The sequence below is a fragment of the Meriones unguiculatus genome, chromosome 11 (assembly GCF_030254825.1).
Source record: "Meriones unguiculatus strain TT.TT164.6M chromosome 11, Bangor_MerUng_6.1, whole genome shotgun sequence".
Lineage (NCBI taxonomy): Eukaryota > Metazoa > Chordata > Mammalia > Rodentia > Muridae > Meriones > Meriones unguiculatus.
Window position 1 is genome coordinate 1,564,795 of NC_083359.1, and position 26,629 is coordinate 1,591,423.

Here is a 26,629-nt window from a genome sequence, read left to right on the forward strand (position 1 = left end):
GCGGGGGCGAGGACGCCGAGCCGCGGAAGCCCCGGGAAAGCGGGCCGCCGGGCCGCGGGGACACGAGCGCCCCCAGGAGCAGGGACAGGCGGGGGCGGCCCCCGCAGGGGCTCGGTCCGGGCCGCGCACGTCGCGGCCGCCAGAGGCGCGCCCGGGGGCGGGGCTGGCGGTAGGCCACGCCCCCGGGGCGGGCGGCTCGGGCCGGGCTCCGGGCGAGCCGGGCGAGTGCGGCGATCGGGGTCACCAGCGTTCTTTCCTGCCAGACCTGACGTTCCAGAATTGGCCTCGCAGTCGCCTCAGGTGATGGCGCCAGGTGCAGACGTCGTGGCTGGCGTCGCCGCTCGGATGCTGTCTCCCAGACAGCCTTCGTGGTGGACTCCCCGACCGCGCCTCAGCCCCTCAGCCCCCTCAGGCCCAGGTGTCCTCCTAGGCCGCAGCTGCCCGCGGCCCCCGCCTCCCCGCCCCGGCAATGCCCTCCTGCCCGTGTACCCCAGCCTGCCTCACAGAGGTCCCCTTCGCCCCTTTAGGCCCGGGCCACACCCTCAGGCCTGCTCCTTCCCTCCTAGCGAGGCATCCCACCACCAGACTCTGAGCTGATGTTCATTGTGTCTGGCTGCCTTGACCCCGTCCAGATCCAGGTCACGCACTCAGACCCAACCGTCCGAAGGCCTCGAAATTCCCAGTTGCTCCCTTAGTTCTAGACCCTTCTCTCAGGACAAAAGTTCAGACCTCACGGGCCCGCTAGCCCCACTTCAAGATACTCCTTTTGACATTTTATCTTAGGTTTTCTCGGCTCAGGTTAGGTGCCCTTGTTGATTTTGTTTTGTGGTGAGCAGGGAGAACAAAAGTGGATGCCCTTTGGCTTGGACCACTTTCTGATTGGCTTTTTCTGTCCTTTGTGCAGGCCTCCATGCACTGCTAATTTACCTACTAGTGTATTTTTAGGGCGTCCAGAGCCTTGGCACGCAGCCAAGCTACTCTACCACTGACATACTTCTGTACTGATTCCCTAGCTTTTTTGCTTGTTTTGTTTTGGACGAAGTCTTGCTCCTTCATAAGCCTTCTGAATCTTTGGGATGTATGTACCATCTAACCTGGCTTTTGTTTAGTATTTGTTCATTTATTTAATTCCATTTTTTCTGGGATTTTTCAGGTACTTTTTAAAATCAAGTATGTACTGGTGGTGGTGGTGTTGTGTGTGTGCCCGTGCTTAGGAACTCACACAAACGTATGTGAACAGGTCAGATCCAAGAAGAGAACTCGGGTCAGATCATTAGGCAACAAGCCCTTTTATCTATTGAACCAACTTCTTGGTTTATACCTAGTATATTTCCTTAAGATTTTATTTTTAAGCAGTCACACGCCTTTAATCCCAGCACTTGGGAGGCAGAGGCAGGCTGATTCTGAGTTCAAGGCCAGCCTGGTCTACAGAATGAGTTCCAGGACAGCCAGGGCCACAGAGAGAAACCCTGTCTCAAAAAAAAAAAAGAAAAGAAAAAAGAAAAAAAGGAAGGGGGGTGGGGGGGAAGGGCGAAGAGCTGGCTCAGTGGTTAAGAGCCCTTGCTGCTTCTGCAAAGGATCTCCTCTGCCCTCCTCCACCCCCTGCAGGTGGTACACAGAAGCTCACACAGGTTCGCAGCACACACAAAAATAAAAAGTAAGTAAATTTTGGAAGGAAGAAGAGAGGAACTCAGCAAAAGGAGCACATACACCCACTATGGGTGTAGACTTCTCCAGAGAGTTTCTGTGCAGCTGACTTCCCTGATCCCTTTACTGTGGATCCGTGGTTCTCAGCCTTCCTAACTGCACAGCAACTCATGTTGTGGTGACTTCAACCATAACATAATTTTTGCTGCTACTTCAAACATGTAATTTTGCTACTATTATGAATCATAAGGTAAACATGTGTTTTCCTAAGGTCTTAGGTGACCCTTTCAAAGGGTTGTTTGACCCCCAAAGTGTTGCCACCCCAGTTGAGAACTGCTGCTGTAGACGGCCTCACCTGTCTCCATGTTTGTTGTTCCTTTTTCCAGTTTCGTTAACCTCTCATACACAGCTTGTTACCAACCCTCAGTTCCTTCACTCCTCTGCCCTGCTCACCAGTTCTGTCCCGGCTATGCCCAAAGGCCTCTGCCCGGCCAGTCTCCACCTGCTGTGCTTTTTGTTTCAGCATCTGGCAGTCCAGTTAACTTGCATCTGAAATTTCCACTTACTCTATACCTTTAGCTCCAAGAAATTTTCTCCTTTACAGCATCCACCTTTCCTGTTGCTTTTATCTCCAACTTCACATGTTCAGATAAGGGTACAGCACTGTTGACTCCCTCAGAGCCATTAAGCTCTCTTTCTTCAGGATGCTCAGTCCCCTTCCAGTCTCTAGCCTTGTTGATGGTCTGGTCCCTACATTATATGAGTGAATGACTCATTATCCATTATCCTCCCAGTACCAGGGAGGAGATCCAGTCCTGCTTCCTAGCCGAGCCCAGTCATGCAGGGTGAGGAAGATGGAGACAGCATCCTTCCTTTTGCTAAGTGAGTCTTCCCTACTGGGTGGGAAAGACAGGGATGGGATAGAGGAAAGATTTGGTGCTTGGATTCTTCTTAGAAAGGAGTAAAAAAGAACAGGAACCTCGGTGCCTGGGTTTGGAGGATTGGTGGCTCATTAATTTAGTCAACAAATGGTTTTCTAGTATTATCTTAAATTGTCCATGGAGGCCAGAAGGCGGCTTGGGATGCCCTAGAGCTGGAGTTCCGAGGAGGCGTGAACCAGCAGCGTCTGTGGGCCGGATGCTCTGAAGCACTGAGCTAGCTCTCTAGCCCCAACAGAGAGTTTTTGAACACTGCCCTATTGCAGGCACTATATAGTAGGCACTGAGGGCTAGTAAGAAACCCTCACAGAGCTATGGTGGAGCAGAGTGTGTGACCAGCGTCCTCACAGCTGGTTCTGAGAACTTCCCAGAAGGACATATGCCCATAAAGTAATGGAGAACAGGAGACTTAGGGCTAGGGCTGCGGTAGAGAACCGCTATGTAGCCGCGAACTCGACATGAGATAGGGCTTGTCTACAGACCGGGCATGGAGGGGGCGAAGAGGAAGAACTTAGCATGTTCTAGTAACAGGTTAGGACAATGTAATCGAAACTTGTTAACTGAAGGAAATGTGAATAAAGTTAAGAGAGTTAGGCAAAAGCCAGATCAGAAAAAGCCTTATAGGCCATAGACAACATTTTGTATTTTTATTCTGATGGTGGTGGGAATCCATAGAAAGTTTTAAGCAAGGAAGTGACAATACTTTTTTTTTCCTTCAATATTTTTATTATGGAAAATTTCAAATAAATTTAGTAGAGAAATAGTGTTATGAACTGGTATACTCTTTCAGTAAGCTCCAATGACTTTCATTATATGGATATTCCTTTTAGCTGTCCATCCCCCTAAATCTCAATTTTTAAAAATGTGTATTTATTTTGTCTGTGAGTTTATGCACACATATGTGCAGTTATGTGCAACAGTATTTCACCCATGGGTGCCAGAGATGGGGAGCAGCTCTATCATTCTCTACCTAGTCTCAAAGTGCTGTTGATTTTTTTGTTTGTTTGGATCTTTTGAGAAAATTTTTGGGCTTTTTAAAAAACAGGATTTCACTCTATAGCCCTGGCTCTCCTGGACTCGCTTTGTAGGCCAGGCTGGCTTTGAACTCAGAGATCTGCCTGCCCCTGCCTCCCCTAGTGCTGGGATTACAGGCCTGCACACTGTGCCCGGCTTCTAAGTTTTTAACCTTGTATTTATCTCATGTGTATGAGTGTCTTGCCAGTACCTTGTGGGTTCTGGGAACCTGACCTGCGTCTCTGCAAGAGCAGCAACGTTGGTCTGTCTCTCCTGCAAACCATGTGTTCCTCTCTCTGAACCTGGAGCTCACATTTTCTCAGAGCGGAAGCCGGCCCGCCCAGCAGGCCTGTGTCTCACACCTTCAGAGGTAGATGCGTGAGAGACACTCAGGTTGCTTCATGGCTGCTGGGATCTGAATTCCAGTCCTCATGATTGAACAGCGACTACTAGCTCTAAGCTTATCTCCAGCCCCTTTTGTTGTTGTTGTTGTTTCTGGAGTGGGGTCTCACATAGTTTAGGCTAGCCTCATACTTACTATATAGACAAGGATGACTTTGAACTCCTCACCCTCCCCACGTGCTGAGACTTCACACTTGCCCCAGAAGGAATTATTTATCTGAAGCTGGAGTTAAGAGGCAGCTGTGAGCTGCCTGGTGAGGGTGCTGGGAGCTGGACCTTAATTGGATTTTAAAATATTGCTCTCACTGGCCTCAGGAGGCAGAGAGAGGGAAAAAATTATTACTTCCTCCTACTCAGGGTAGCATCTGGGAGAAAAGAAGAATACAAGTGGGGCTGGAGAGAGCACTTGTCCTTGCAGAGGACCCGGGTTCAGTTCCCAGCACCGCACGGCCACTAAAAACCATCTGTACCTCCAGGTCTAGACAAGCCAATGCCCTCTTCTAATCTCTGTGGGCGCTGCATGAGCCTGGTGCTCAGACATGTATGCAGGCAAAACATCCATACACATAAACAAACAAAACATTCTTAAAAATAAAAGGCATGGTGGCTCGTGGACTCCAGAGACCCAGGTTCAGTTCCCAGCACCCATGTGATGTCTATAACGTCAAGCTGAGAGGATCTGATACACTCTTCTGTGCTCTGTGGCGCTGCATGCTTGTGACACATAGACACACATGCAGGCAAAACACACACACACTGAAATAAATAAATAAATAAATAAACATTTCAAAAACTTTTTAAAAATAATAAAAGCAGGGAGGGCAGAGAGAGAGACCATTTCTATAGTCCAAGAAAAAAAAGATGGTAGATGATCTGCAATATGATGAGAATGAAAATGGAAACAGTGGTCTAATCTGGGCATTGTTCGGTTGCTCATTGTACTGACATACACACACACACACACACATATAAAAGCAGGTTTTGTCCATAGCTGCTAGGCATATGGGGTGTATCTTTCATCAAGTTGGAGGCTGAGAAGATGTTGAGTGCAGCCTATGGAAGATCTGGGGCTCGAATAGATTTGGGAGTATTACACACTGGAGATATTTAAAGTCATGAAACTGAATGAGACCATCTAAAGACAGACAGAGGTGAGGAATATAAAAGACCCCCTGATATTTCACTTCTTAATGACCAGGAGGTTGGGCCATGCATGATGGCAAATGCCTTTAATCCCAGCACTCCAGAGGCAGAGGTAGGTGGATCTTTGCGAGTTCAGAGCCATCCTGGTCTATATAGAAGGTTACAGGACAGATAGAGGGAGACTACATAGGGAGACAAAAATCATAGGATTAGGTATCATTTCATCTGGGAACAAGAAAGTAATGAACACTGTTCTCAAACAGCTCTATACATGCTTCACACGAGGATATTAGTCCTGAGATACAGAAGATACAGCAGGGTAAACATAGCTTCTCCCCTCCCCCTCCATCCTTTGCATTGACTTAAGGGAACAGTGTCCATGAAGTCACCTGAGTAGCCAAAGCCTTCCTCTTAACAACTCTGCTTGCTAAACAGTATGTTCTCTGGCTATGCAGTATAGAAGCTGACATTCAAGACAGGCATTGTGTCACTTACCTTTTAATCCCAGCACTCAGGAAGCAGAGGCAGGCAGATCTTAGTGAGTTCAAGTTCAGCCTGGTCTACAGAGTGAGTACCAGAACAGCCAGAGTTATAAAGTCTATCTCAAAAAACCAAAGGGCGGGGGATTGGAAGCAGCTGAGATGTGATGCATCCTGAAGTCCTTCTCCATGCTCACCCTAGCTCCTGTCTCCAATCAAATCAGAGTCATGAACTTCTTTAGCTGAAGTGGGCAAAGGGCTTTCTATGGCTATAGCTCAGCTAGCTTCAGCTTAGGTGATACAGTGCTTTTTTAGCATTCAGGAAACTTGGGCTGGAGAGAGGGCTCAGAGTCTAAGAGCGCTGGCTGTTCTTCCAAAGGTCCTGAGTTCAGTTCCCAGCACCCATCTATACCTGTAGGCACACATGCAAGCAGAATGCTATATAATTATTTATATAAATAATTATAAAAGAGCAACCAGAAAACTCTGGGTTTGCTTCCCAGCACTACATAAAAACCTACATGCCTATGAGCCCAGCACTCAGGAGGTGGAGGCAGGAAGATCACTCAGACTCTTGTTTAGTAATTTAGGTGTCTATCTGTGTATGTGTGCAGGCACCAGGAGAGGGTTGGGCTGCAGACTGGAGTTAAAGGCAGCTGTGAGCCAGCCAGCCAGCCTGGGTTCTGGGATTTGAACTCAGGCCCTCTGCAAAGGCAACATGTGCTCTTAGCTTCTGAGCCATCTTTCCACCCCTGTGAGGCAGGAGGATCTTAAGTATGATATAGTGAGTTTGAGGCCGGCCTGTCTTAAAATGGAAGAGAAAGCATTACGACTCCTGATTATCCCAGCACTCAGTAGGCAGTCACAGGCAGATCTCTGAGTTTAGGGCCAGCCTAGTCTATAGAGCAAGTTCCAGACCAGCCAGAGCTCCACGGTGAGACCCTGTCAAAAGAAGGAGATGGGAAGCAAGAGGGAGATAGGGAGGGGGAAGGAGGGAGGGAGGGGAAGAAGGGGGAGGGAGGGAGGGAGGGAGGGAAGAGTGAAAAGGCGTAATAAGCATGCGACAGCTGTATGATCCCATGGAGGGAACACCCCCGAAGCCAGCGGGGGCAGCAGTTCTCACCTCCCTGCTGCTGTGCCCCTTTAATAAGCTCCTCCTGTTGTGCTGACCCCAACCATAAACACTTTTTTTTTTCAGACAGGGTTTCTCTGTGTAGCCTTGGCTGCACTGGACTCACTTTGTAGACTAGGCTGGCATAGAAATTACAGAGATCCTCCCGCCTCTGCCTCCCTGAGTGCTGGGATTCCAGGCATGTGACCAGCTCATGAATTATTTTCATTGCTATTTCATTACTGTACTTTTGCTACTGTTATGAATCATAATGATACTTATCTGTGTTTTGCAGGGGTCGACCCCTGAAAAACAGACACCCCCCAGAGGGTCTGCCCCACAGGTTGAGGGACAGTCCAGGTACAAGTCCATCGTGTTCTCACTCCTCTCAGGTGCTCCAGGGTAGTCAGCCGGGCTTCAGCCCGCAGCCTGCCTTCCCAGAGTAGCGGAGCCATGCTGCGGCCTTATGGAGACAGCTTCTGGGAGAATCTTAGCCGAAGGTCCAGGTGAGGAGAGGGGAAACAGGCACAGCTGGACGGGAAGGGGAGATGGACTGTTTTGCAAACAGAGAGCCTACACTGTTTTTAGTGATCGTAAATCCTGACCGCAGGAAGCCCACGTTTGGAGGGCATTCCACACTACCTGATGGAAATCATAGCTCCAGCAGGAGGTTGGGAAGAGTTTATATGAGAAATGATTGCGGGGTAGTGGTGCACCCCTTTAATCCCAGCACTTGGGAGGCAGAGATGGGCTGATCTTTTTGAGTTTGAGGCTAGCCTAGTCTACAGAGGAAGTTCCAGGACAGTCAGAGCTGTTACACAGAGAAACCCTGTCTTGAAAAACAGGGAGGAGAGATTTATTAGGGTGTCTTTTCTGAGTCCAGCTCCTGTTTTTGTTCTTCTCAGCTCCAGCTGGTTGCTAGAACAGTCCGTTCCGCCAGCACTGGTAGGCAAACTGCTTCTCTGCCTTCTGTTAAAATTGTGCCCACTGCCTTCCTATCCTCTAACCGTTTCTCTCTGGTATTTCCCAACCAGTGCACTAACCAGGCTCTGTTTTTTTTTGTAAATCAAACACCCTGTTTTCCAGCTCATAACCAAGCTTCCAAAGACCCTGATCCCTTAGGCCAGCCCCTGTTCTCCTGGAACTAGTATCAGTCTACCCATTTAGCAACTGTTCTTCCTTCTTGGTACAGGCCACTGGTCGCTCCCAGCCTGGCCTGCACTCTCTTGAGGGACTCCCTCCTCCAGAGAGGCTTTGGAGAAGAAAGAAAAAGAAGCTGCATTCAGAGAGGATGCGAAGGGGACCCGGAAACATTCCAGCCCGTGTTAGAGCTGTTGCCTATCATCTGGAGGACCTGAGGAGGCGCCAGGGAATCATCAATGAGTAAGGAGCATGGCCTCTGGCCTCTGGGAGCAGAGGCAGGGTAGTTCGGCCTAGAGAAAATTAGGAGCTTTAGAGTATCCACTGACACTTGGAAAGGGACTGTGTGCCTGGTGTGATTCAAGCATAATTTAACTTTTTGCATTAGTTATGTCTACATGTGTAGCTCATGCAACGGCAGGTATGTGGAGGTCAAAGGGTAATTTACAGGAACTGGCTCTCTCCTTCCACTCTCTGGGTCCAGACCTAGGTCATGAGGCTTGGTGGCAAACACCTTTACCTGTTAGGTCATCTTGCTGACCCTCAAACATAACTTCTATTACGTGGAAGAAGCAGGTGAGGATGGAAGAAAAGTCACGTAAGCTTGGAAGGAAAGTGGCCGCGATGACAAGAACATGTTATAGAGCTAGGGTCAGCGCTGGCCTCTGTCCTGAAAATTCTGTGTGTGAGACAAAAGGCTGGGTGAGTCGAAGGTTGATGGCAGCACCCGTTTGGGTCGGCCAGAGGAGGAAGAAGCTGAAGCCTGTCCTCCGGCGCCTCTCTCCTCAACCCAGTGTCTCCACAGACTGAAGAAGGCTCAGTGGGGCAGCTGTGGGGCTCCACCCCAGCTCCTGATGCTCGAGGAGGGCTGTGGACTCTTCAGCACTGCTGGCTGCCTTGACGTGGAAGACAGGGCAGCCTGCCCACAGGAAGAGGGTCATTTTGTCACTCCCAGGGATCAGGTATGATTGAGAGGAATTTGGGAGGGTTAGGGTGGAAGGTGATGTCCTCTGGGGAGGCGCCAGAGGCCCAGAATCAAGTTGGATAATTGGATTTAAAAACAAAAAGTAGCTGAGCACCCGAGGGGGCATGTGCCTGGATTTGGCAATTGAGAAACCTGTTTTCCCTTTCTTGCCGTTTTATCTACCCTCTCGATCTTTCTCACCTACAGCTGCTTTGGTCTCCCTGGACTCCCTTAGGCCAGGGGTGGACTTATGCCTCTGGGCGCCCAAGCTCTCTGGCCTACAGCACTGTGACAGCCAGGAGGAACCCCATTTGCGATGTCCAGAGGATGGAGGAGTTGGAGTCTGAGGAGTAGCAGGAAGTCATCCATGCCCAAGCTGCGGGACACAAGACCAATTCAAACCCGAGATTCTCCCCATTGTGGGCGTCCAGGCCTCTGTTGCCCTGTCCTCACCCTCACTGCTCTTCCCATTCAGCAGTGTAGGCATTCGCAGCCCACTTGAGTTCCTGTCCGACCGTCCTGGCCCCTCTGAGCCAGGTTTTCTAGGCCAGACCCTGGTCTTGGGTTCTGTTCGGTCATTAAAGAGCCCGGAGTAGTCAGTCTTGCTTGTGCTGGAGGAGATGATGGCCGTGGATGGAAAGGAGGGCTCCTTTGATGGCCTGAGGCCCAGTTACAAGAAGTCAGGCTGGGTCCCCACCTGTGCCGAGTCTCGCCGGAGGCCAGAGTTCTGCATTCTCGGGCTTTCCCGGTGGCCTCCAGGCTCCGGGCCCACGCCCCATCCTCCTGCGCCCACAGTCACGTCAGCGGCCGAGCTTCCGCCTCCGGATCCCGGCCCTCGGCTCTTGCCTCTTTAGGGCCTGTGCAGCACCGCGTCTCCTAGCCTGGCCCGGAGCCCCAAGTGTGCTGACCCCGGCTTCCCCTCCCGACCCCCGCTCCCTTAATTGGGAGGCCCCGCCCCGTGCGCACTGACGTCGAACGCCGCTGTCAGCCGGCGCTAGGGGGGGTCGGTTTGGGGTAGAATGGCCGCTGCCGCCGTCACCCGCGGGACCCCGGGAGGTAAGAGCCAGGGCCTCGCGCCCGCCTCCCCGCCCCCGCGCCAGGGGGCGCCGCTCCTCGCGGCCCGGTGTGCGGCCGGGCGCCGGGGGCCACCGGCTCCCTCCCGGGCCGCCCCCCCGCGCCGCTTCCGTCCTCCTTCCCCGCGCCAGGGGGCGCCGCGAGGCTCAGGGCCGCCTCAGGGACCCGAGCGCGGGGACTGCCCCGACCCCGCACCGGCCCGCACTGCCCCGGCCGCAGGTGCTTCCCCAGAGCGTCCGGGCGGGCGGGCGGGACCTGGCCGGCCCCTCCCACTCGGCGGTCCCCCGCGCCCCCCGCCCCTGCGTCGGCAGCGCCGGGGACCGGAGCCTCCCCCGGCCGCCGTCCGGTCCGCTCCTGCTCCGCAGCCTGGCGGGCTGCCTAGCCAGGCTGCGCACCTGCGCCCCGGTGGACTCCTCACGGCCTCACTGCACGCGCCATCCTCCGCGGGCCTCCACCCCCTCTGCGTCCCCGGACACCTGGCAGAGCCCGCGCACTGCCTCCTCCGGCTCCCATCTGTTCCCGAGAGGGCGGAGGCTCAGCCTGGGCCCCCGAGCAGTAGAGGGGCCGTGGAAGGCTGCGAGCCAGAGAAGCAGAGCTTGGGGAAATGGGAGTGCTGGGTGAGGGGAGATGCTGGCCGCAGAGAGGAAGCCAGGGTGTCCCACCCGGAAGCTTGGTCCAACGTGTCTGTTCCAAATTCTCCCAGCCCCGACCAACCTGAGAGAGAGAGGTCAGTTATCAGATCTGCCCTCCCTCAGAAAAAGTCAGAGAAGGAGATCGGGGTGTGTCCTCGAGAGCCCTGCTGGCCACCAGACCTAGCTCTGCTTGCCTCCAGCATCCAGCTGGTCAGGTCACGCCGTCAAGGACCGAGCCCCAGCTCCCACGACCGGCCCACTGTGGGCCCGGCCTTGCCCTCCCTTCCCAGTGCACCGAGTTCTTTTTCTGTCTGATCTTCCACGGAGAAAGAGCTGTAGTAACTGACCTCACCTGCTCTCTCCTTCAGCCTGGGAGAATCTGGGTTAGCCACGCAGGAGCACTTCCCACCCTGGGGAGCTCCGACTTGGTCGGCCTCCCCCGCTCCTCCCTTCTGTCTTGTCTCCTCGCTCACATGGGTTCCTGGCCTGTGTCCGGTTCTAGTTCAGCCTTTGCTTCATCTTTCCCACATGACGGGACTGAGCTCTGAACCCCATACCTCAGGCTCCTCATCTGGGATTACTGTGGGGGCTTCTTCCATGACCTTGTTCTCTCCTCTCTCAGCACAGACTCCCCCTCCCCCCGGCCCCTCAGGCCGGGGGTGACCTTGCCCCCTGGAACCCTCACCATGAATACCAAGGACGCCACTGAGGTTGCCGGTGAGTTCACAGCACAGGGTCTCAGGTGGGCCCAGCCTCGGGTTTCCCGCTGTCTGACCCCCGATTCTCTGCCCTCCTCCTCCCTGGTCCCAGTTGCAGTTCCCCGTGCCCTGCCTTATATCCGGCCCCTCCCCTTGGACTGCCTGTAACAGAGCCCTCCCTCTGGTCCCTCTAGAAAACAGCCACCACCTGAAGATCTTCCTCCCCAAGAAGCTGCTGGAGTGTCTTCCTCGATGCCCACTGCTGCCTCCAGAGAGGCTGCGATGGAACACAAATGAGGTTTTCTAGGGAGTGTGGAGACTGGGACCCAGCCCGACCCGTGGGTTGGAGGAGGCTGGGTGGGACTGTGTGTGTGTGTGTGTGTGTGTGTGGACACGCACTGCTAAGCGCTGTTCTAGGCTTTGGGGGGGGGGTCATAGAATTACACAGACTTGGACCTCCTAGGAGCCCGTTCCCCTCGGGTATAATCCATCCAAGCAAACAACGGCTTAGTACTCCATGTCACCCCCCATGCTGCGCATCCGACCTGTGTTACCTCTTACCACTACGGGTGTTGGTGAAGAGAAAAGTGGTCTGTTTTGTTTCTGTGTGCTAATGTTAGAGGGTATCATGTAGTCCAGCCTACCCTCAAACTTGCTTTGTAGCCAAGGACAAGCTTAAATATGCAATCCTCCTGCCTCTACCTCCAAAGTGCTGGGATTCTAAGTGTGTGTCAGAAGCCCAGTTAATGTGGTGCTGGGGAGTGAACCCAAGGCCTGTGTGTGCAAACCTCTGCTGACCTCCTCACCTGTCCCTGCTCTAAGCTCTTGATCCTCAGGCTGCCATGTCCCTAAAACTAGGATTTCAGGTATATGCTACTCTGCCTAACTTTGTTTTTTCTCCCTTAGGCAGGGAGAAAAATATTTCCGTGTTCCCCACACTGACCTTATGCATTTGTTGGGCTGTGTGAGTGTACATGTTTGTGGCAGCCAGAGGTCCATGCTGAGTGTCTTTCTCAGTGGCTTTCTACCTTATTTCTTGAGACTGAGTCTTTAAATGAACCTGGAGCTCACTGACTTGCTGCACTGATTGGTCATCCAGCCCCAGAACCTTCTGGCCTCTCTTTCCCCAGCACCAGAATTCCAGGCCGCAGGCGTGCACAGTGGTGCCTGGATTTTTACTGGGTGCTGGGGATCTGACCTTATGTCTATACTTGTGCAGCAAGCACTTCTCTGTCTGAGTTGCTTCCCCAGGCCCAAGTTGGCCTTTTTGAGACAGGCTCTCGTGTGGCCTGGAGCTCCTGATTTTCCTGCCTCAGCCCCTGAGTGCTGAATGCTGGGATACAGGTGTGCGTCCACACACCTGTCTCGGAGCCCTGCCTTTTACCACCTTCTGGAGGACGCTTTCTGTGTTCTGCATACACATTGCCTGTATGTAGCTGGTGGCTGGTGATGATTGATTCACTATCAGAACTGTCTGTAAAGCTGGGGTGCGGGAGTGGCTCACACCCATAGCCAGAGCCATGAGGATTACAGCTCTGGCCACCGTGGTGTGCAGATGAGTAGGAGGGCCGAGGTCATACAGTGAGACTGCGCTGTCAGTAAAAGTGGACAGTGAGACTGCGCTGTCAGTAAAAGTGGGCGTGTCTGCATGTGGTTATTCACGCGCTTTAGAGCCTTCAGGAAGCTCCGAGAAGCAGCAGCTGGAAGTTGTTCTGAGGTGCTTGGAATTTGCAGCCATAGAGGCATTCCCAGGTGCTTCAGGCGTGTAGGGCACCGGCAAGAACCATGTGATCGCTGGAGTCGCGTTCAGGAAGGGAGCACCGAGCTCATCCGGCCAGACTAGTGGGTTGAACTGAGTAACTAGTAGGAATAATTGTGTGATACCTTGAAGGCCTTGGAGAACCTGGAGTTCCTGTCAGCGTCAAACCGTTGACGGTTCTCAGGCTGGGTGACAGAGAAAGCACCTCATGTGGACAAAGGATAGCCTTGAAGCTGGCCCCACGGGATAGGCTCCAGTAGGGAGACAGAGACAAAGGTAAAAGGTTAGGTTGGTTGGTTGGTTGTTTTCTCCTCCTGGTATTTAAACCTGGGGCCTTGCACATGCCGTGCTTGCACTGTCGTCTTCTATGACTGAATAACATCCCCAGCCCGAGGTCCAGTTCCATCTGAGATAGAACCTGCTATTCTGAGGGCTGTGAGGCCTCCTGAGTCCAGACAGCTCCGCAGAGGCCCTAAGACAGTGGCCGGGTGGGGTACCTACCAGCGGCCTCCTTTCCTGCAGGAGATCGCGTCCTACCTGATCACCTTTGAGAAACATGACGAGTGGCTGTCTTGCGCTCCAAAGACAAGGTGAGAAAGTTCTCCAGTTTGAAGAACAAGGATCCTGGGCTGTGTGCACAAAACTCCAGCTCCCCGTCCCCACCAGGCCTCAGAATGGCTCCATTATCCTCTACAATCGGAAGAAGGTGAAGTACCGGAAGGACGGGTACCTCTGGAAGAAGCGGAAGGATGGGAAGACCACCCGAGAGGACCACATGAAGCTCAAGGTCCAGGGCGTGGAGGTAAGAGCTCCAGGCGGCCACAGGGCACGGTGCGGCCTGCCGCTGTCTGTGTCCCTCTTGGGCTGCTGAGCGGCTGCTGAGCTCACTCTCAGCTTCCCGCTTGCCGTGACCCCGCTTCGTGGCACTGATGCGCAGTCCCAGCTCCCTTGCATCTCGCTTGGGGTCCAGTAGTGGCACTGTAAGCGCAGGCTTCTCCCGCATCTTGTTCTCCTGCACTTCCTCTCTGCTCTCGGATTCCTTTCCTCAGACTGGGTACCCCTCCTCTGTTCCCCCCTCGCCTGCTGGGATTTGGAAGGGGTGGGAAGGTGGGGGTAGGGAGAGGACTGAGGAGGAGCTGGTGGGAAGATTGGGATTCCTGCAAAGGGACTGAACTGAGGAAGACTTGGGGAGCAGACTAGCCCTCCCCCACCCAGCCTGTCTCCTGGCAGTGTCTCTATGGCTGCTACGTTCACTCTTCCATCGTCCCCACATTCCATCGGCGCTGCTACTGGCTGCTCCAGGTGAGAACTGGGAACTCAGCAAGCCGTGTTTCTGGCTCTTTGGGGAACATGAGATCTGAAAAGATGCAGAATGAGTTCTGAGTGGGAAAAGCAGAAGGGGGAATAGGAATAGGACAGGCTGGAAGTCGGGAGTGCTGAGAATTGGGGGTGATGCTCAGAAGGCGAGGACTGGGAGGCTAGACCGTGGCTGTGTGTGCCTCGTGCTGCCAGAACCCTGACATCGTCCTCGTGCACTACCTGAACGTCCCGGCCCTGGAGGACTGCGGGAAGGGCTGCAGCCCCCTCTTCTGCTCCATCAGCAGCGAGCGGCGCGAGTGGCTGAGGTGGTCGAGGGAGGAGCTCCTGGGGCAGCTGAAGCCCATGTGTAAGGGGCAGGCGTCATGGAGCCCGAGGGAGGGAGAGCGGGGGAGCGGGTAACTCGGTCTGTCCAAGCCGGGGGTGGGGTGGGGTGGGGGGTGCTCTCCTGTTGGCAGACAAGATCCTGAGAAGGTACTGAGAGGCCGCTGGCGCTGTGTGTCTGAGGGAAGGCTCACAGACCGCCCCTCCTGCAGTTCATGGCATCAAGTGGAGCTGTGGGAACGGGTCGGAGGAATTCTCTGTGGAGCAGCTGGTACAGCAGATCTTGGACACCCACCCGACCAAGCCAGCACCCCGAACACACGCTTGTCTCTGCAGTGGGGGCCTTGGTAAGTGACCCCTGACTGACACTCAGCCCCCATTGCTTGGTTACAGTCTCGATGGAATCTGCATGCTAATTTGCAAGTCTTTGCATGCCCAGAAAGATGGGCCAGAGGAGGAGAGCTTCCTGCCGGCTGGTCCTGGAAGCCCACGACTCTCCTGCCTCTGCCACACCAGTTACAGCCAACCTTAACTTGCTACCCCTGGTTCTTCTTCGCCTCAACCAGGACTGCTCCCCTACTCTGTTCCTCCAGTCCTGTTTATTTTGAGGAGAAGCTGGGGGGAGGGGGGTGGGCTCGCTTCTGATGCCTCCCAGTGGTCACAGTCAGCATTACACTGGAGGTTTGCTGTGGGGTGGGCAGGCTTCCCGGAGGGGCTGCTGGACACCAACTCTTACCCCTTCTCTTCCCTCTCCTCTCCACACCAGGTTCCGGGAGCCTGACGCACAAATGCAGCAGCACGAAACACCGCATCATCTCTCCCAAAGTGGAACCCCGAGCTTTAGCACTGGCTTCTGTACCGCACTCCAAGCCCCCTGAGCCCCCACCAATGATCGCCCCACTTCCTCCAGAGCTTCCCAAGGCACACACTTCCCCATCTTCCTCTTCCTCCTCTTCCTCCTCCTCAGGATTTGCAGAACCCCTAGAAATCAGACCCAGCCCTCCTACCTCTCAAGGGGGTTCATCAGGAGGAGGCACGGCCATCCTCCTCCTAACAGGACTAGAACAGCGAGCCGGGGGCCTGACGCCCACCAGGCACTTGGCTCCGCCGGCTGAACCAAGACCGTCTGTGAGCTTGGCTGTGGTTGTGGGTTCTGAGCCTTCTGCCCCACCAGCTCCTCCCAGCCCTGCCTTTGACCCTGACCGTTTTCTCAACAGCCCCCAAAGGGGCCAGACATACGGAGGGGGCCAGGGAGTGAACCCAGACTTCCCCGAGGCGGAGGGCACTCACACTCCCTGCCCTGCCCTGGAGCCCGCTGCTGCTCTGGAACCCCAGGCAGCCGCGAGAGGTGGCCCTCCACAGCTGGGGGCAAGCGGGAGGCGAGGAAACCAGTTCTTCATCCAAGACGATGAGAGCGGGGAGGAACTGCAGGGTCCGGGAGCTGTGCCGCCTGTACCTTCACCCCCTCCGTCATCCCCGCCCTCACCTGCTGCCTTGCAGCCGCCAGGCAGGGGGACAAGAGGAGAGGCCTTGTTTGGAGGCTCCGCTGGCAGCAGCGAGCTGGAGCCCTTCAGTCTTTCATCATTCCCAGACCTCATGGGAGAACTCATCAGCGATGACGCCCCAAGCCTCCCTGCCCCACCCCACCAGCTCTCCCCTGCTCTTCACACCATCACAGACTTTTCCCCAGAGTGGTCCTACCCAGAGGTGAGTCTTGGCTTTTCTTCTCCCATTATCTTTTGGACTTTTCAAAATGGATTTTATTAACTCTTACCCCGTAGTCCGGGACCTACTGTCAGTTGTTTATTTTTAATGTAAGGAATCGAATCCAGCTTATCAGGAATATGCTCTGCCGTTTAGCAATTCTACCTAGTCCTTAAGTGTCCCATCCTCCTGGTGCTCCTAAACTTGTTTTTCCCAAGACAGGGTTTCTCTGTGTAGCCTTGGCTGTCCTGGCCTTGCTTTGTAGATCAAGCTGGCCTCAATGCCTTGTTATTGCAGTTTTCAAAGCTCCTTCAGGGACCTCATTCTCTTGGTGACTGTTTTAAGGGAAGGACACGGAGTCTTTAACCCTGGAGAGAAAAGAGCATGCGATGAGAATGAGTGCAGAGTCCGGGCAGCCGCAAGGCTGTGCTCGGCGGTGGGGAGGTTCTGCTGGGACGGAGAGGAGAGGGGCTGCAGGGGGTGAGGCCGCTGGGCAGCGCTGCTGTCCCAAGCTCTGCTTCTTGGTGGACTCGGAATAGCCTAGTATGGCCCAAGGGTGTAGCTCAGCGGTAGAACGTTTGCCTGGCATACACAAGGCCTTGGGCTGGATCCTCTGCGTGAGGGAAAGTTGTTTGTTCGTTTTTTAAACTGGGTGTGCTGGGGCATGCTAACTCCAGCACCCAAGAGTCAGAAGCCAGATGGTCAGGATGCCAGGCTGTCCTCAGCTAGAGTCAGTTTGAGCCCAGCCTAAGCTACCCACTGGGCAGAAAGGTTGGGCCCTGCTCATCGCTGAACCCCTAGACTCTAGGACAACTTCCATCATGAGGCTGTCTGACCTCTGCCTGCAGGGTGGGGTCAAGGTGCTCATCACAGGCCCGTGGACCGAGGCTGCAGAGCGCTACTCCTGCGTCTTTGACCACATCGCGGTCCCAGCCTCGCTGGTCCAGCCTGGGGTCTTACGCTGCTACTGTCCCGGTATGGAGATTGGGAACACAGGGGAAGGGGCTGCGGGGGAAGGCACTTAGACGGGCAAGGGCCTCCAGGAAGCACTGGAAACAGCTTGGTCTGAGGACAAAGACCCTGCCGCCCCTAGGCAGAGTGCCAGTTCTGCCTGCAGACAAGAGCCTGGCCTTTGCGTCCTAAAGCTGGGACGTGGCCTGCAAGGCGCGCTTGGTGGCTCTCGGGATCTTAGCTACTTCTACACGTCCTTAAGTTGCCCTCCTCTAAGGTCAAGCAAGCAGCTGGCCAAAGGGATCTCTAAAGTCCAGGGAGCCTCACCAGCCATGTGTGCCTCCTTAATTACAGTTTCCTACTCCTTTCCTCCGTACACTGGCCATATTTCAAGTGCCTAGTGAGTGCTCGTTCTAGTGTGCGAGCCTGTCGGGTGTGCGGCATTCCCACCGCTGTGGAGCGCTCTGGACACACTGTCTCAGCCACCTGCCCTGTGCTCCTGCCCCCGTCCTTCCCTGCAGTCTAGGACTCAGTCTTTCCTGGGGCCCCAGGTTGGCTGTCTTGTTGTGTAGGAGTAAATTCCCTCCTAGTCTCCATAGCCCCAGCCAAAAGGTGGGGGAGAAGACCAGAGAAGCTGGGGCTGGGGGAGGCTTCAGGCCTGGGTTTGAGGTTGAGGCCTCTCTCCTCAGGGCGGTGGGCACTGAGACTGGACACAGCTCTCACTGGACACTACTGCTGAGCAGACATTTCACTCCTCAGGGTCTCGACCTCGGCACGCTGCTCTAAAGAGCTAAAGGGTTAACCACCGTCATGTTTGCCGAGGCTGCGCTCTACAGCCGATAATCCCCTGGTCCCTAGAGGGTAGCAATTCTAGAATAAGTAGTCTCCCCTCCCTGTTAGTGCAAAGGCTACATGCCGAAGCGAGGGCACTCTTGGCCCATGCAAGGGAACAGGAGAAATGTGGCTCTGGAAGGAGCCAGGGAAGCCCCTCTTCCTGACCTGTCGCCCCCAGCCCACGAGGTGGGGCTGGTGTCTCTGCAGGTGGCTGGGCGGGGCGGCCCCCTCTCTGCCTCCGTGCTCTTCGAGTACCGAGCGCGCCGACTCCTGTCTCTGCCCAGCACACAGCTTGACTGGTTGTCCCTGGACGGTAAGTTCTCAGCCCTCTGACCCAGCGTCTCAGGCATGACACACCTGCGCATGGCCTGCTCCCCAGATCTCCCAGGGCCACCATTAAAGCCCACTATATCGCTGTTGCCATTGGTGTGTGTGTGCGTGTGTTGTTGCTGTTGTTAGTGCTTTTGAGAAACTTTGCTTTGTAGCCCTGTTTGGAACTTCTGTGTAGACCAAGCTAGCCTAAAACTTGGTGCCGTCCTCTTGTTTCTGGGCATGTGCCACCGTGCTAAGCTTCATGGGCATTTTTTAATGTAGTAGCAAACTGTGGTCCTTTCTGTGAATTTGGGAGGCAGCTTGATAATTATTTTAAAATGTGTGTCTGTGCACCATGTCCATGCCTGGTGCCCACAGAGGCACCAGAGGCCACAAGAGGGTGTCAGATCACTTGGGACTATAATTAAACTCAGTGTAGGCTGCCGTGTGGTGCTGGGAATCAAGCAGGGTCTTCTGGAAGAGCAGCCAGTGCACCAACCTTGGCTGACAGGGCCTCGTGCCAGCTTCAGGCTCATTGCATACCCTTGAGTTCTTGGGTTCTTCTGCCTCCCAAGTACCGTATCATATTCATGCGTTTCCACGCTCAGCTTAAAAGAAGCTGTGCACACTTGTAGTTCTGGCTACACTGGAGGCTGCAGCAGGAGCCTCAGTTCGATTTCCAGCACCCACGTGGTGGTTCACAGCCACCGCAGCTTCGGTTCTACGGTTGGGATGTCACCTTCTGGCCTCCACCGGCACCCGGCACACAAGCGGCGCCCACAAAGGCAGAACCCCCATGTGCATGGGTCACTGATTTTTCAGTTTCCCTGTGGATGATAAAGATGTGGTCATTTAGGGCTGTTGGAATGACAGGACAGCAAACCCAAGGGAAGCGTGACAGACACCACTGTGCAGCGGCACAGCGAGGCCCTGCTGGCCCACGGAGGGAGGCGTGCGTCTGTGTGCTTCCAGTGCATTTCCTGATGCTCTCATGGGGTTTGCCTCTCTGGCTCTTCCTCTTGGTAGTTCTGCTATTGTCCTGCTAGTTTTCCTGTCTCCCGCCATTCCTCCTTGTCTTAGAGGCTCTGTTCCTACTCTTGCCTCCCTTTTGCGGGGGAGGTCGTACTTGTCACATGTCCTGAGGAGGTTGTCTGTGGGACTTTAGTCTGTCTACCATTGGGCGTGATGGCCTCAGTTTTCCGTTTTCCTGCTCTGGCTGCTCATCACTGTCTTCTTTACCCCTTTCTGATTGCTCCATCTCTGCTCTTCTTCCCAGTTTCCCTTAACTATATCTGATCTTTTTTCTTTTCTTCACTCTCACAGAGATCTACCTGCCTTATACTCTCTCTAATCAATTGGTTGGGACTTCGCTGGCTGCTCGTTCTGTCCCCTCTGCACCATGTTTCTGTCCCAGCTGAGTGCATGCTCACCATCCCTTCTGTCATGGCTCTTTCTGTGCTTGCTTTCCCTAGGCTCTGGTCCCCTCCCTCCTGCTCTCCTTGTCCTTATTTGAGCTCAGAAGGGGGTAGATACAGCTTGTGTCTGTGTGCATACATGTATGTGGAAATTTGTGTATGGAGTTGGGAGAAGAATGAACATAGCCGTCCATCTGTCACCTCCCCTTCCCAGCCGCCCTCTGCACAGCCACAGGGGGCCTTTGGAGTAGGTGGTGTTTTTTAAACTCTAGTCCCCAGTTCTTCAGGGTAGTGGCTAACCTAGAAGGGGGCCTTGAGTACCTCAGCCCAGCGCTGGAGGCAAAGGCAGCATCTGGAGCAAGAACTTGGGACCGTTCTGTTTTGGAAAAGGCTGGAAGAGGCCATGCCAGTTTTTGGCTTGGGTAGCTGAGAAACAGATGGGCACTGGGGAATTCCTGCCACCTCTGTCTTAGAGGAAACAGCCTTGGTTCTTCATCCTTTTTTTTTTATTTTTTTTGGCTTGGTTTTTTGAGACAGGGTTTCTCTGTGTAGCCCTGCTTGTCCTGGAACTCACTCTGTAGACCAGGCTGGCCTTGAACTCAAAGATCTGCCTCCCAAGCACTGGAATTAAACGGCTGTGCCACTACCACCTGGCCAGCCTTGGTTCTTAATCCTGGTTCTCGTCTATGGGTGAGACTAAGGGCTGGGTCTCCTGCTGAGGTGTATGTAGCTGAGTGGGCGAGGGGAAGAGCAAGCTCTGCTGTCCCACTCTTCACGCCCAGATCTTGGGGACAACCACTAATAGTGTTCTTAGCATCCCCACACCGTCCACTCAGCTCCCGTGCCCACCCACAGACAGCCAGTTCCGGATGTCCATCCTGGAGCGGCTGGAGCAGATGGAGAAGCGGATGGCAGAAATCGCAGCTGCCGGGCAGGCGCCTGGCCAGGGTCCGGAGGTCCCTCCCATTCAGGTACTTCTAACAGAGACCACGGTCTCATGTGGGGACATGGGGTCCCCAGGAGAGTGGTTCTCCTATGCCTGTCCTCACTCACCCACCCCTCTTCCTGCTGTCGCTTTGCTGTCCACCCCACTGCGGCCGCTGTGGCAAGAGTGGCTCTTCTGGGCTCCCTTACAGCATGACAGGCTTCACACTATTTCTGATCTGAAGGTGGGGTGAAGGTGAGGGTGGGGGGTGATCAGGAATACTGGGCCTGTGGGTTCAGAGTCTCTTTAGGAAGAGGGCTGGGGGAGGGTAGGAGAAGGGAGACAAACGTGGCCACGGCACCAGGCAGAGCCGGCATGCCGGCCAGCTCCAGAAGAGCTCCAAGTACCCTGAGGCTGCAGAGGGGCTCAACCAAGCAGCAGTGAGCGGCGGTGGCGGGAGCTGCAATGGGAAATGAGCCAGTGTGCTAAAAGCTGAAGCTGGGGAGATGTCCTGCAGGACAGATGCCCAAGTGTGTGCACACGGTGTGTCCTGCAGGATGAAGGCCAGGGCCCTGGCTTTGAGGCACGCGTGGTGGTCTTGGTGGAGAGCATGATCCCACGCTCCACGTGGAGGGGTCCTGAACGTCTGCTCCACGGAAGCCCCTTCCGGGGCATGAGCCTTCTGCATCTGGCTGCTGCCCAGGGCTACGCTCGACTCATTCAAACTCTGAGCCAGTGGCGGTGAGCAGGGCTACCAGGGCTGGGGCGCTGGGCGGCCACTGACCGTGAGGCACTGGAAGATGAGAACCTGGCTCCCTGCTTGGCATGATCAGGGTCGCTGTGGAAAGGCACACGGGTGGGAAGATTGGCGTTTGGAGGACTCCTAGTATCCTGACATTAAATACCGACTTCTTGACCAACTTAAGTCAACAAGGTCAAGTCAGTCCTCTGCCTCTGTGTTCCTACTTTGCCGTCCCCCACCCCCGACTGGGCTTTGTCGTTGCCCCAAATCTCTAGGAGTGTGGACACCGGAAGCCTGGACTTAGAGCAAGAGGTTGACCCGCTCAATGTGGACCATTTCTCTTGCACCCCTCTGGTGAGGATGTTCCCAAGTTCCTGTGGGCCATAAGCAATGGGAATGGATGCTTCAAAAGAATGCAGGGGAATACCAGGGCAGGCCAAGGCCTGAGGACTGGCTCAGGGAAGGCAGCTCACCTTCCGCTTCCTCCCTCAGATGTGGGCTTGCGCTCTGGGACACTTGGAGGCTGCTGTGCTCCTTTTCTGTTGGAACCGACAAGCGCTGAGCATCCCTGACTCTCTAGGCCGTCTGCCCCTCTCTGTGGCACATTCTCGGGGTCACGTGCGCCTTGCCCGCTGCCTTGAGGAACTGCAGAGACAGGAGCTTTCAGTTGAGCACCCGCTTGCTCTATCTCCACCCTCCTCCAGCCCGGACACTGGTGAGAGCTGGCCTTGGGTCCTTCTAGAGGCAGATCCTTAAAAAGTGTCTACAGCAAAGCTAACGGGTGGGAGAAGGCACTGGAGTGATGGCTGAGAGATTGGCTGCTCTTCCCGAGGACCCACATGGTAGCTCACAGCGGCCTGTAACTCTAGTTCCACCTACATACAGTTGGGGAAAAACTCATACATATAGAATATAAACCTTAAAAAAGACCATGCAGGGAACTGAGCTGAGCTGAGAGGCCGGAAGGTGGCCTGCAGCTCCCGCTGTCGCTGTCCTTACCTGGTTTGCCCTCCTCACAGGTCTGAGCGGAGTCTCCTCACCCTCAGAGCTGTCAGATGGCACCTTCTCTGTGACCTCAGCCTACTCAAGTGTGGCAGACGGCAGCCCTCCCCCTGCTCCCCTGCTGGCCTCCGAGATGACTATGGAGGTGATCCCAGGTCCCCCAGAGACGCCCTCACTCCTCATGGACTATGAGGCAGCTGGCTCCAAAGAGTCTCCTCCCGGCCTCCCCCCACCCCAGGCCGGTGGGGCTGCTCCAGAGGACGAGAGCCCGGCAGCTGCGGATGTGATCCCGGTACTGCTCCCAGGGATGGGTTTGGACTCACAAGGCTAGGGATGGGGCAGAGCTGGGGGGACACACATCCCCAGAAGCACAATCAGCTGGGCTCCAGTTCCAGAAGGAAGACCATTTCCTCTTTGGGTATAGGCCCAGGACCCCTGACTAAGCCCTTTCAGACTTTATGATTCAGCAGGAATTAGGTAGGAGAAGTTAAGAACTCTACGGGGATCTTCACTTAGAACTGTACTGTTCTAATTACCTATTGACAATGAAGGGAAAGGTTCTTCTTGTTTTATTTTTTTTTCAGGACAGGGTCTCGCCATGTAGCCCTGGCTGTCCTGGAACTCAGAGACCAGGCTAGCCTTGAACCCAGAGAGGCATCCACTTGACTCAGCCTTCCAAGTGCTGAGTTTAAAGGTGTGGGCTGCAGCTGGTCCTGGTGGCTTTAATCCCAGCGCTCAGGATGCAGTGGCAGGCAGATCTCTGTGGATTCGAGGCCAGCCTGGTCTACAGAGCAAGTTCCAGGACAGCCAGGGCTACACAGAGAAACGTTGTCTCAAAAACAAAAACAAAAAAAAGCGTGTGCCTCTAGGCTGAGCTGAAAGAAAAGGTTCTGAAGAAACTAGGCATGGAAGGCAGCTGGGAAGGGTGTCTGAGTAGACATTAGCGAGACAGAAACACTTGACAATGACCTGGAGTAGGAAGAAAGCTCGCCTGTGGGAAAAGTTAAGGAAGGAATTATGTAATGAATGAAAAGAACCAATCTTCAAGTAGAGCCAAGTGCTAGGACCTGTGGACATACCTGCTTTAGGAAGGAGCAAACACAAAAAATCAAGAACTCTGTTTCAGGAGACAGGGGCAGCAGGAACCCTCAGTTCCAGGCTAGCCTGGCCTACATAGTGAGTTTCAAGCCAGCCTGGTCTACATAGCTGCAGGCCAGCCGGGACTACATAGTGAGATGCTCTCTCGAACAAACGAAGAAACCGCCTCTACAGGAGCAGCACCATGGAGGGCGGCCAAGTGCTGCAGGCCTTTCAGCGACTAGCCACCAGCACTGTGTGGCCAGTAAGCCCCAGGCTTGCAGACCGGAAGCCAGTGGGGTGACACGCTTGGGCTAGGTCTCTGGAGATATATGTTGGCCAGAGCAGGTCCAAGTGGAGAGTGGGCCATCAGAAGGGTGCTAAGATATTTGTCCTTCATGTCTTGTGTCTCACAAGAGAAGAGTGCAGAGGCCTGGCTCTCAGGAAGTCAGTAGGAATGAGGACTTTAGGTCCATCAGTAAACAGAAGAACTAGAAGATCAGAAAATGGGGTGCAAGGCTACAGCTTAGGCTGGGCGGGAGCATTGCTGGTCAGAGCCTCAGAGTTTATGCACTGTCTCCATCTGTCCAGGTGGACATGATCTCGCTAGCCAAGCAGATCATCGAAGCCACACCAGAGCGGATTAAACGCGATGACTTCTCAGAGTCACCGGAAGCTGGAGCCTCAGCCAGGGAGCAGACAGGCGCCGTGGGGCTCAGTGAGACCATGTCCTGGCTAGCCAGTTACCTGGAGAATGTGGACCATTTCCCCAGCTCGGCCCCTGCTAGGTGACAGCTCAGAACAAAGCCTCTACACTTTTTCAGGGAAAGATGGGAGGGAGGACACCTCCTAACAGCCAAAGCACCATTCTGGCTGAGGTCCTGGGGTAGGTAATAAGGACCTGAGCAGGCTGATGAGCTCTGGAGCATCTCTGCAGACTCTGATGCTGAAGATGGTCCTCTAGCTGAGATGAGAGGGGCTTAGATGCCTCCTGACATCTTCCTCCTTACCCCACAGTGAACTGCCCTTTGAGGGAGGCCGCCCTGCTGCCCCGCCAGCACCTTCCTGGGCAGAGTTCCTCTCCGCGTCCACCAGCGGCAAGATGGAAAGCGACTTTGCTCTGCTGACACTTTCAGACCACGAGCAACGGGAACTGTATGAGGCGGCGCGGGTCATCCAGACAGCCTTCCGCAAGTACAAGGTCAGGGCCTGGAGCCTCGGATAAGTCGGTCTTGAGGGAGGGAGACTCCCAGAGAGCTTCTGCAGAACAGAGGCCTCATGGGAGTAAAGAGAGTGGAGGCAGTGACTGCCACCACGCCCGACACCCTCACAGGAGAGCCAGCTCCTCTGATGTACACTCGCAGGGATCCCCCACACTCACACAAAATAAAAAAAAAAAAAAAGTAAAGACAAACAATTTCCAGGTGGGGTCTGCAAGAGAGAGGAGGAGGAGCCCCATAGTCTACCAGCCGGCTCAGACTCCTGAGCTGAGGCCCCACTCTCTTCCCTTAGGGCCGGAGGTTGAAGGAGCAGCAGGAGTTGGCTGCGGCGGTGATCCAGCGCTGTTATCGGAAGTACAAGCAGGTTAGAGCCTTTTCTCAAAGCACACCGGCACACATCTACCCAATTTAAGCCCGGGCCGTGAGAGCCCTAACTCCCCTCTCTCTCCACAAGCTGACCTGGATTGCACTTAAGGTATTAGGCATGAGCTGGGTGTGAGTTGTGTGATTCAGCATCCGTGAGTGTGTGTGGGTCAGAGAAAGGGATGAACCTCTCCTACGGGTGACCTTCAGGGGTTGGATTTCTGCCCTCCACTACAGTGCGTGTGCCCCCTCTCCTCCCCTGCAGTTCGCTCTCTATAAGAAGATGACTCAGGCGGCCATCCTGATTCAGAGCAAGTTCCGAAGCTACTACGAGCAGAAGCGCTTTCAGCAGAGCCGCCGGGCAGCCGTCCTGATCCAGCAACACTACCGCTCATACCGCCGCAGGCCGGGCCCTCCTCACCGGCCCTCAGGCCCGCTGCCTGCCCGAAACAAGTAGGCTCAGCCCCCGCAGCTCCCGGCCCTCAACCAGCCTGCCTGCCTTTCCCCACATTGGTCCTAAGGTGGGGACTGGGATGCCGGAGTTCTGAGACTCTCTTTTCCACCAGGGGCTCCTTTCTCACCAAGAAACAGGACCAGGCAGCCCGGAAAATAATGAGGTTCCTGAGGCGCTGCCGACACAGGTTCGGACCCCGCACCTCGGTGGATTTCTGCCCTGCCCCCTTCTCTGACCCGCCCGCCTCTGAATCCTCTGTCTCCGCAGGATGAGAGAGCTGAAGCAGAGCCAGGAGCTGGAAGGGCTGCCCCAGCCAGGGCTGGCCACCTGACCGCTCCTCGCCTTTCTCCGCCCCGCCGGCCCTTCTGGCTGTCCTACCAAGGAGAGGCTTTCGGGACTAGGGGAGCCCCCTGTCGGCAGCTTTCCCCTTCCCTTTCTGGAGCCCTCGTGGGCCCCGTCCTTCCCCAGCCCACGCCGTTCCTGCCCCGGCTCCAGGAGACCCGCGCCCACACTACTGCATCCTCAGCGGTGACTGCGAGCCCTGCCTGCACCTTCTGCACACCCGGTCCTGCCTGCACTCGACTCGGACCTCCCTGACTTGCCTTATTTATTTGTTGGACGAGTCGCTCACGAATGTATCCGCCTCGGCCCCCGCCGCTGCCTTCGCTGCGCGCCCTCGTGTTTCAGGGGTGACGGCCCCACCCCGACTCCGCATGTTTGCGTCTGTTTCCTCCTACCCGGCCCCGTCTTCCCCCTCACCCCGACTCTGGCCACCCACCCAGGGGCGGAAGAGGAGGGGGTGTACATAGGATCGCGAGGCGGAGCCCCGCTCCCGCGGGGAGGGTTTGTACATAAGTGTAACATACAGAGTATAGTGAAGAAATCTATTTAAGGCGCTGCGCGGCGGCCCCGCGAGCACTTTCTACTTGTGCATGGGCTTGGTTTATACGAATTGCCATTAAACGTCTCTGCACCAGCGAGCCTCCGC

At 55.0% G+C, this 26,629-nt stretch overlaps 2 protein-coding genes and 1 long non-coding RNA gene across 8 annotated transcripts; 2 read left to right on the forward strand and 1 right to left on the reverse strand.

Annotated features, from left to right (window-relative positions):
• The first annotated feature begins 194 nt into the window (after positions 1–194).
• Positions 195–9,431, forward strand: Inca1 (inhibitor of CDK, cyclin A1 interacting protein 1). Of its 3 annotated transcripts, none has more exons than XM_060363384.1 (7): positions 195–418; positions 2,442–2,529; positions 7,127–7,240; positions 7,640–7,679; positions 7,927–8,117; positions 8,680–8,836; positions 9,046–9,431. In XM_060363384.1, the coding sequence occupies exons 2-7, from the start codon at positions 2,486–2,488 to the stop codon at positions 9,190–9,192; spliced, it is 693 nt and encodes a 230-aa protein (XP_060219367.1). In that variant the 5' UTR covers positions 195–418; positions 2,442–2,485; the 3' UTR covers positions 9,193–9,431. The 3 variants fall into 3 exon arrangements, with proteins under 3 accessions (XP_060219367.1, XP_060219368.1, XP_021507331.1); XM_021651656.2 differs by having other exon boundaries at positions 196–300; XM_060363385.1 differs by lacking the exon at positions 7,127–7,240.
• Positions 9,432–9,649: 218 nt separating this feature from the next.
• Camta2 (calmodulin binding transcription activator 2) lies at positions 9,650–26,617 on the forward strand. Of its 4 annotated transcripts, none has more exons than XM_021651657.2 (23): positions 9,653–9,894; positions 11,167–11,261; positions 11,437–11,540; positions 13,524–13,591; positions 13,668–13,803; positions 14,232–14,303; positions 14,514–14,667; positions 14,855–14,989; positions 15,409–16,349; positions 17,195–17,321; positions 18,310–18,444; positions 20,714–20,829; positions 21,340–21,524; positions 21,801–21,879; positions 22,018–22,240; positions 22,545–22,819; positions 24,196–24,392; positions 24,622–24,805; positions 25,117–25,188; positions 25,279–25,299; positions 25,453–25,640; positions 25,754–25,828; positions 25,909–26,617. In XM_021651657.2, the coding sequence occupies exons 2-23, from the start codon at positions 11,231–11,233 to the stop codon at positions 25,970–25,972; spliced, it is 3,582 nt and encodes a 1,193-aa protein (XP_021507332.1). In that variant the 5' UTR covers positions 9,653–9,894; positions 11,167–11,230; the 3' UTR covers positions 25,973–26,617. The 4 variants fall into 4 exon arrangements, with proteins under 4 accessions (XP_021507333.1, XP_021507332.1, XP_060219364.1 ...); XM_060363381.1 differs by lacking the exon at positions 9,653–9,894 and adding an exon at positions 10,014–10,131; XM_060363380.1 differs by lacking the exon at positions 9,653–9,894 and adding an exon at positions 10,621–10,639.
• Positions 20,269–25,168, reverse strand: LOC132646261 (uncharacterized). Its single transcript, XR_009584372.1, has 3 exons — positions 25,071–25,168; positions 21,999–24,864; positions 20,269–21,621 (listed from the first exon to the last, which is right to left on the reverse strand). It is a non-coding gene; the product is annotated as an uncharacterized LOC132646261 (long non-coding RNA).
• Positions 26,618–26,629: the final 12 nt, after the last annotated feature.

Excerpts from the sequence above, each read along its gene's own strand:
- Inca1 (XM_060363384.1), top strand. The coding sequence starts at position 2,486 with ATGCAGGGTGAGGAAGATGGAGACAGCATCCTTCCTTTTGCTAA. Across the intron at positions 2,530-7,126 it reads AGCATCCTTCCTTTTGCTAA|GTGCTCCAGGGTAGTCAGCC; the intron begins GTGAGTCTTCCC and ends CACTCCTCTCAG. Across the intron at positions 8,118-8,679 it reads CGCCAGGGAATCATCAATGA|ACTGAAGAAGGCTCAGTGGG; the intron begins GTAAGGAGCATG and ends GTGTCTCCACAG.
- Camta2 (XM_021651657.2), top strand. The coding sequence starts at position 11,231 with ATGAATACCAAGGACGCCACTGAGGTTGCCG. Across the intron at positions 13,804-14,231 it reads TCAAGGTCCAGGGCGTGGAG|TGTCTCTATGGCTGCTACGT; the intron begins GTAAGAGCTCCA and ends GTCTCCTGGCAG. Across the intron at positions 25,829-25,908 it reads CTGAGGCGCTGCCGACACAG|GATGAGAGAGCTGAAGCAGA; the intron begins GTTCGGACCCCG and ends CTGTCTCCGCAG.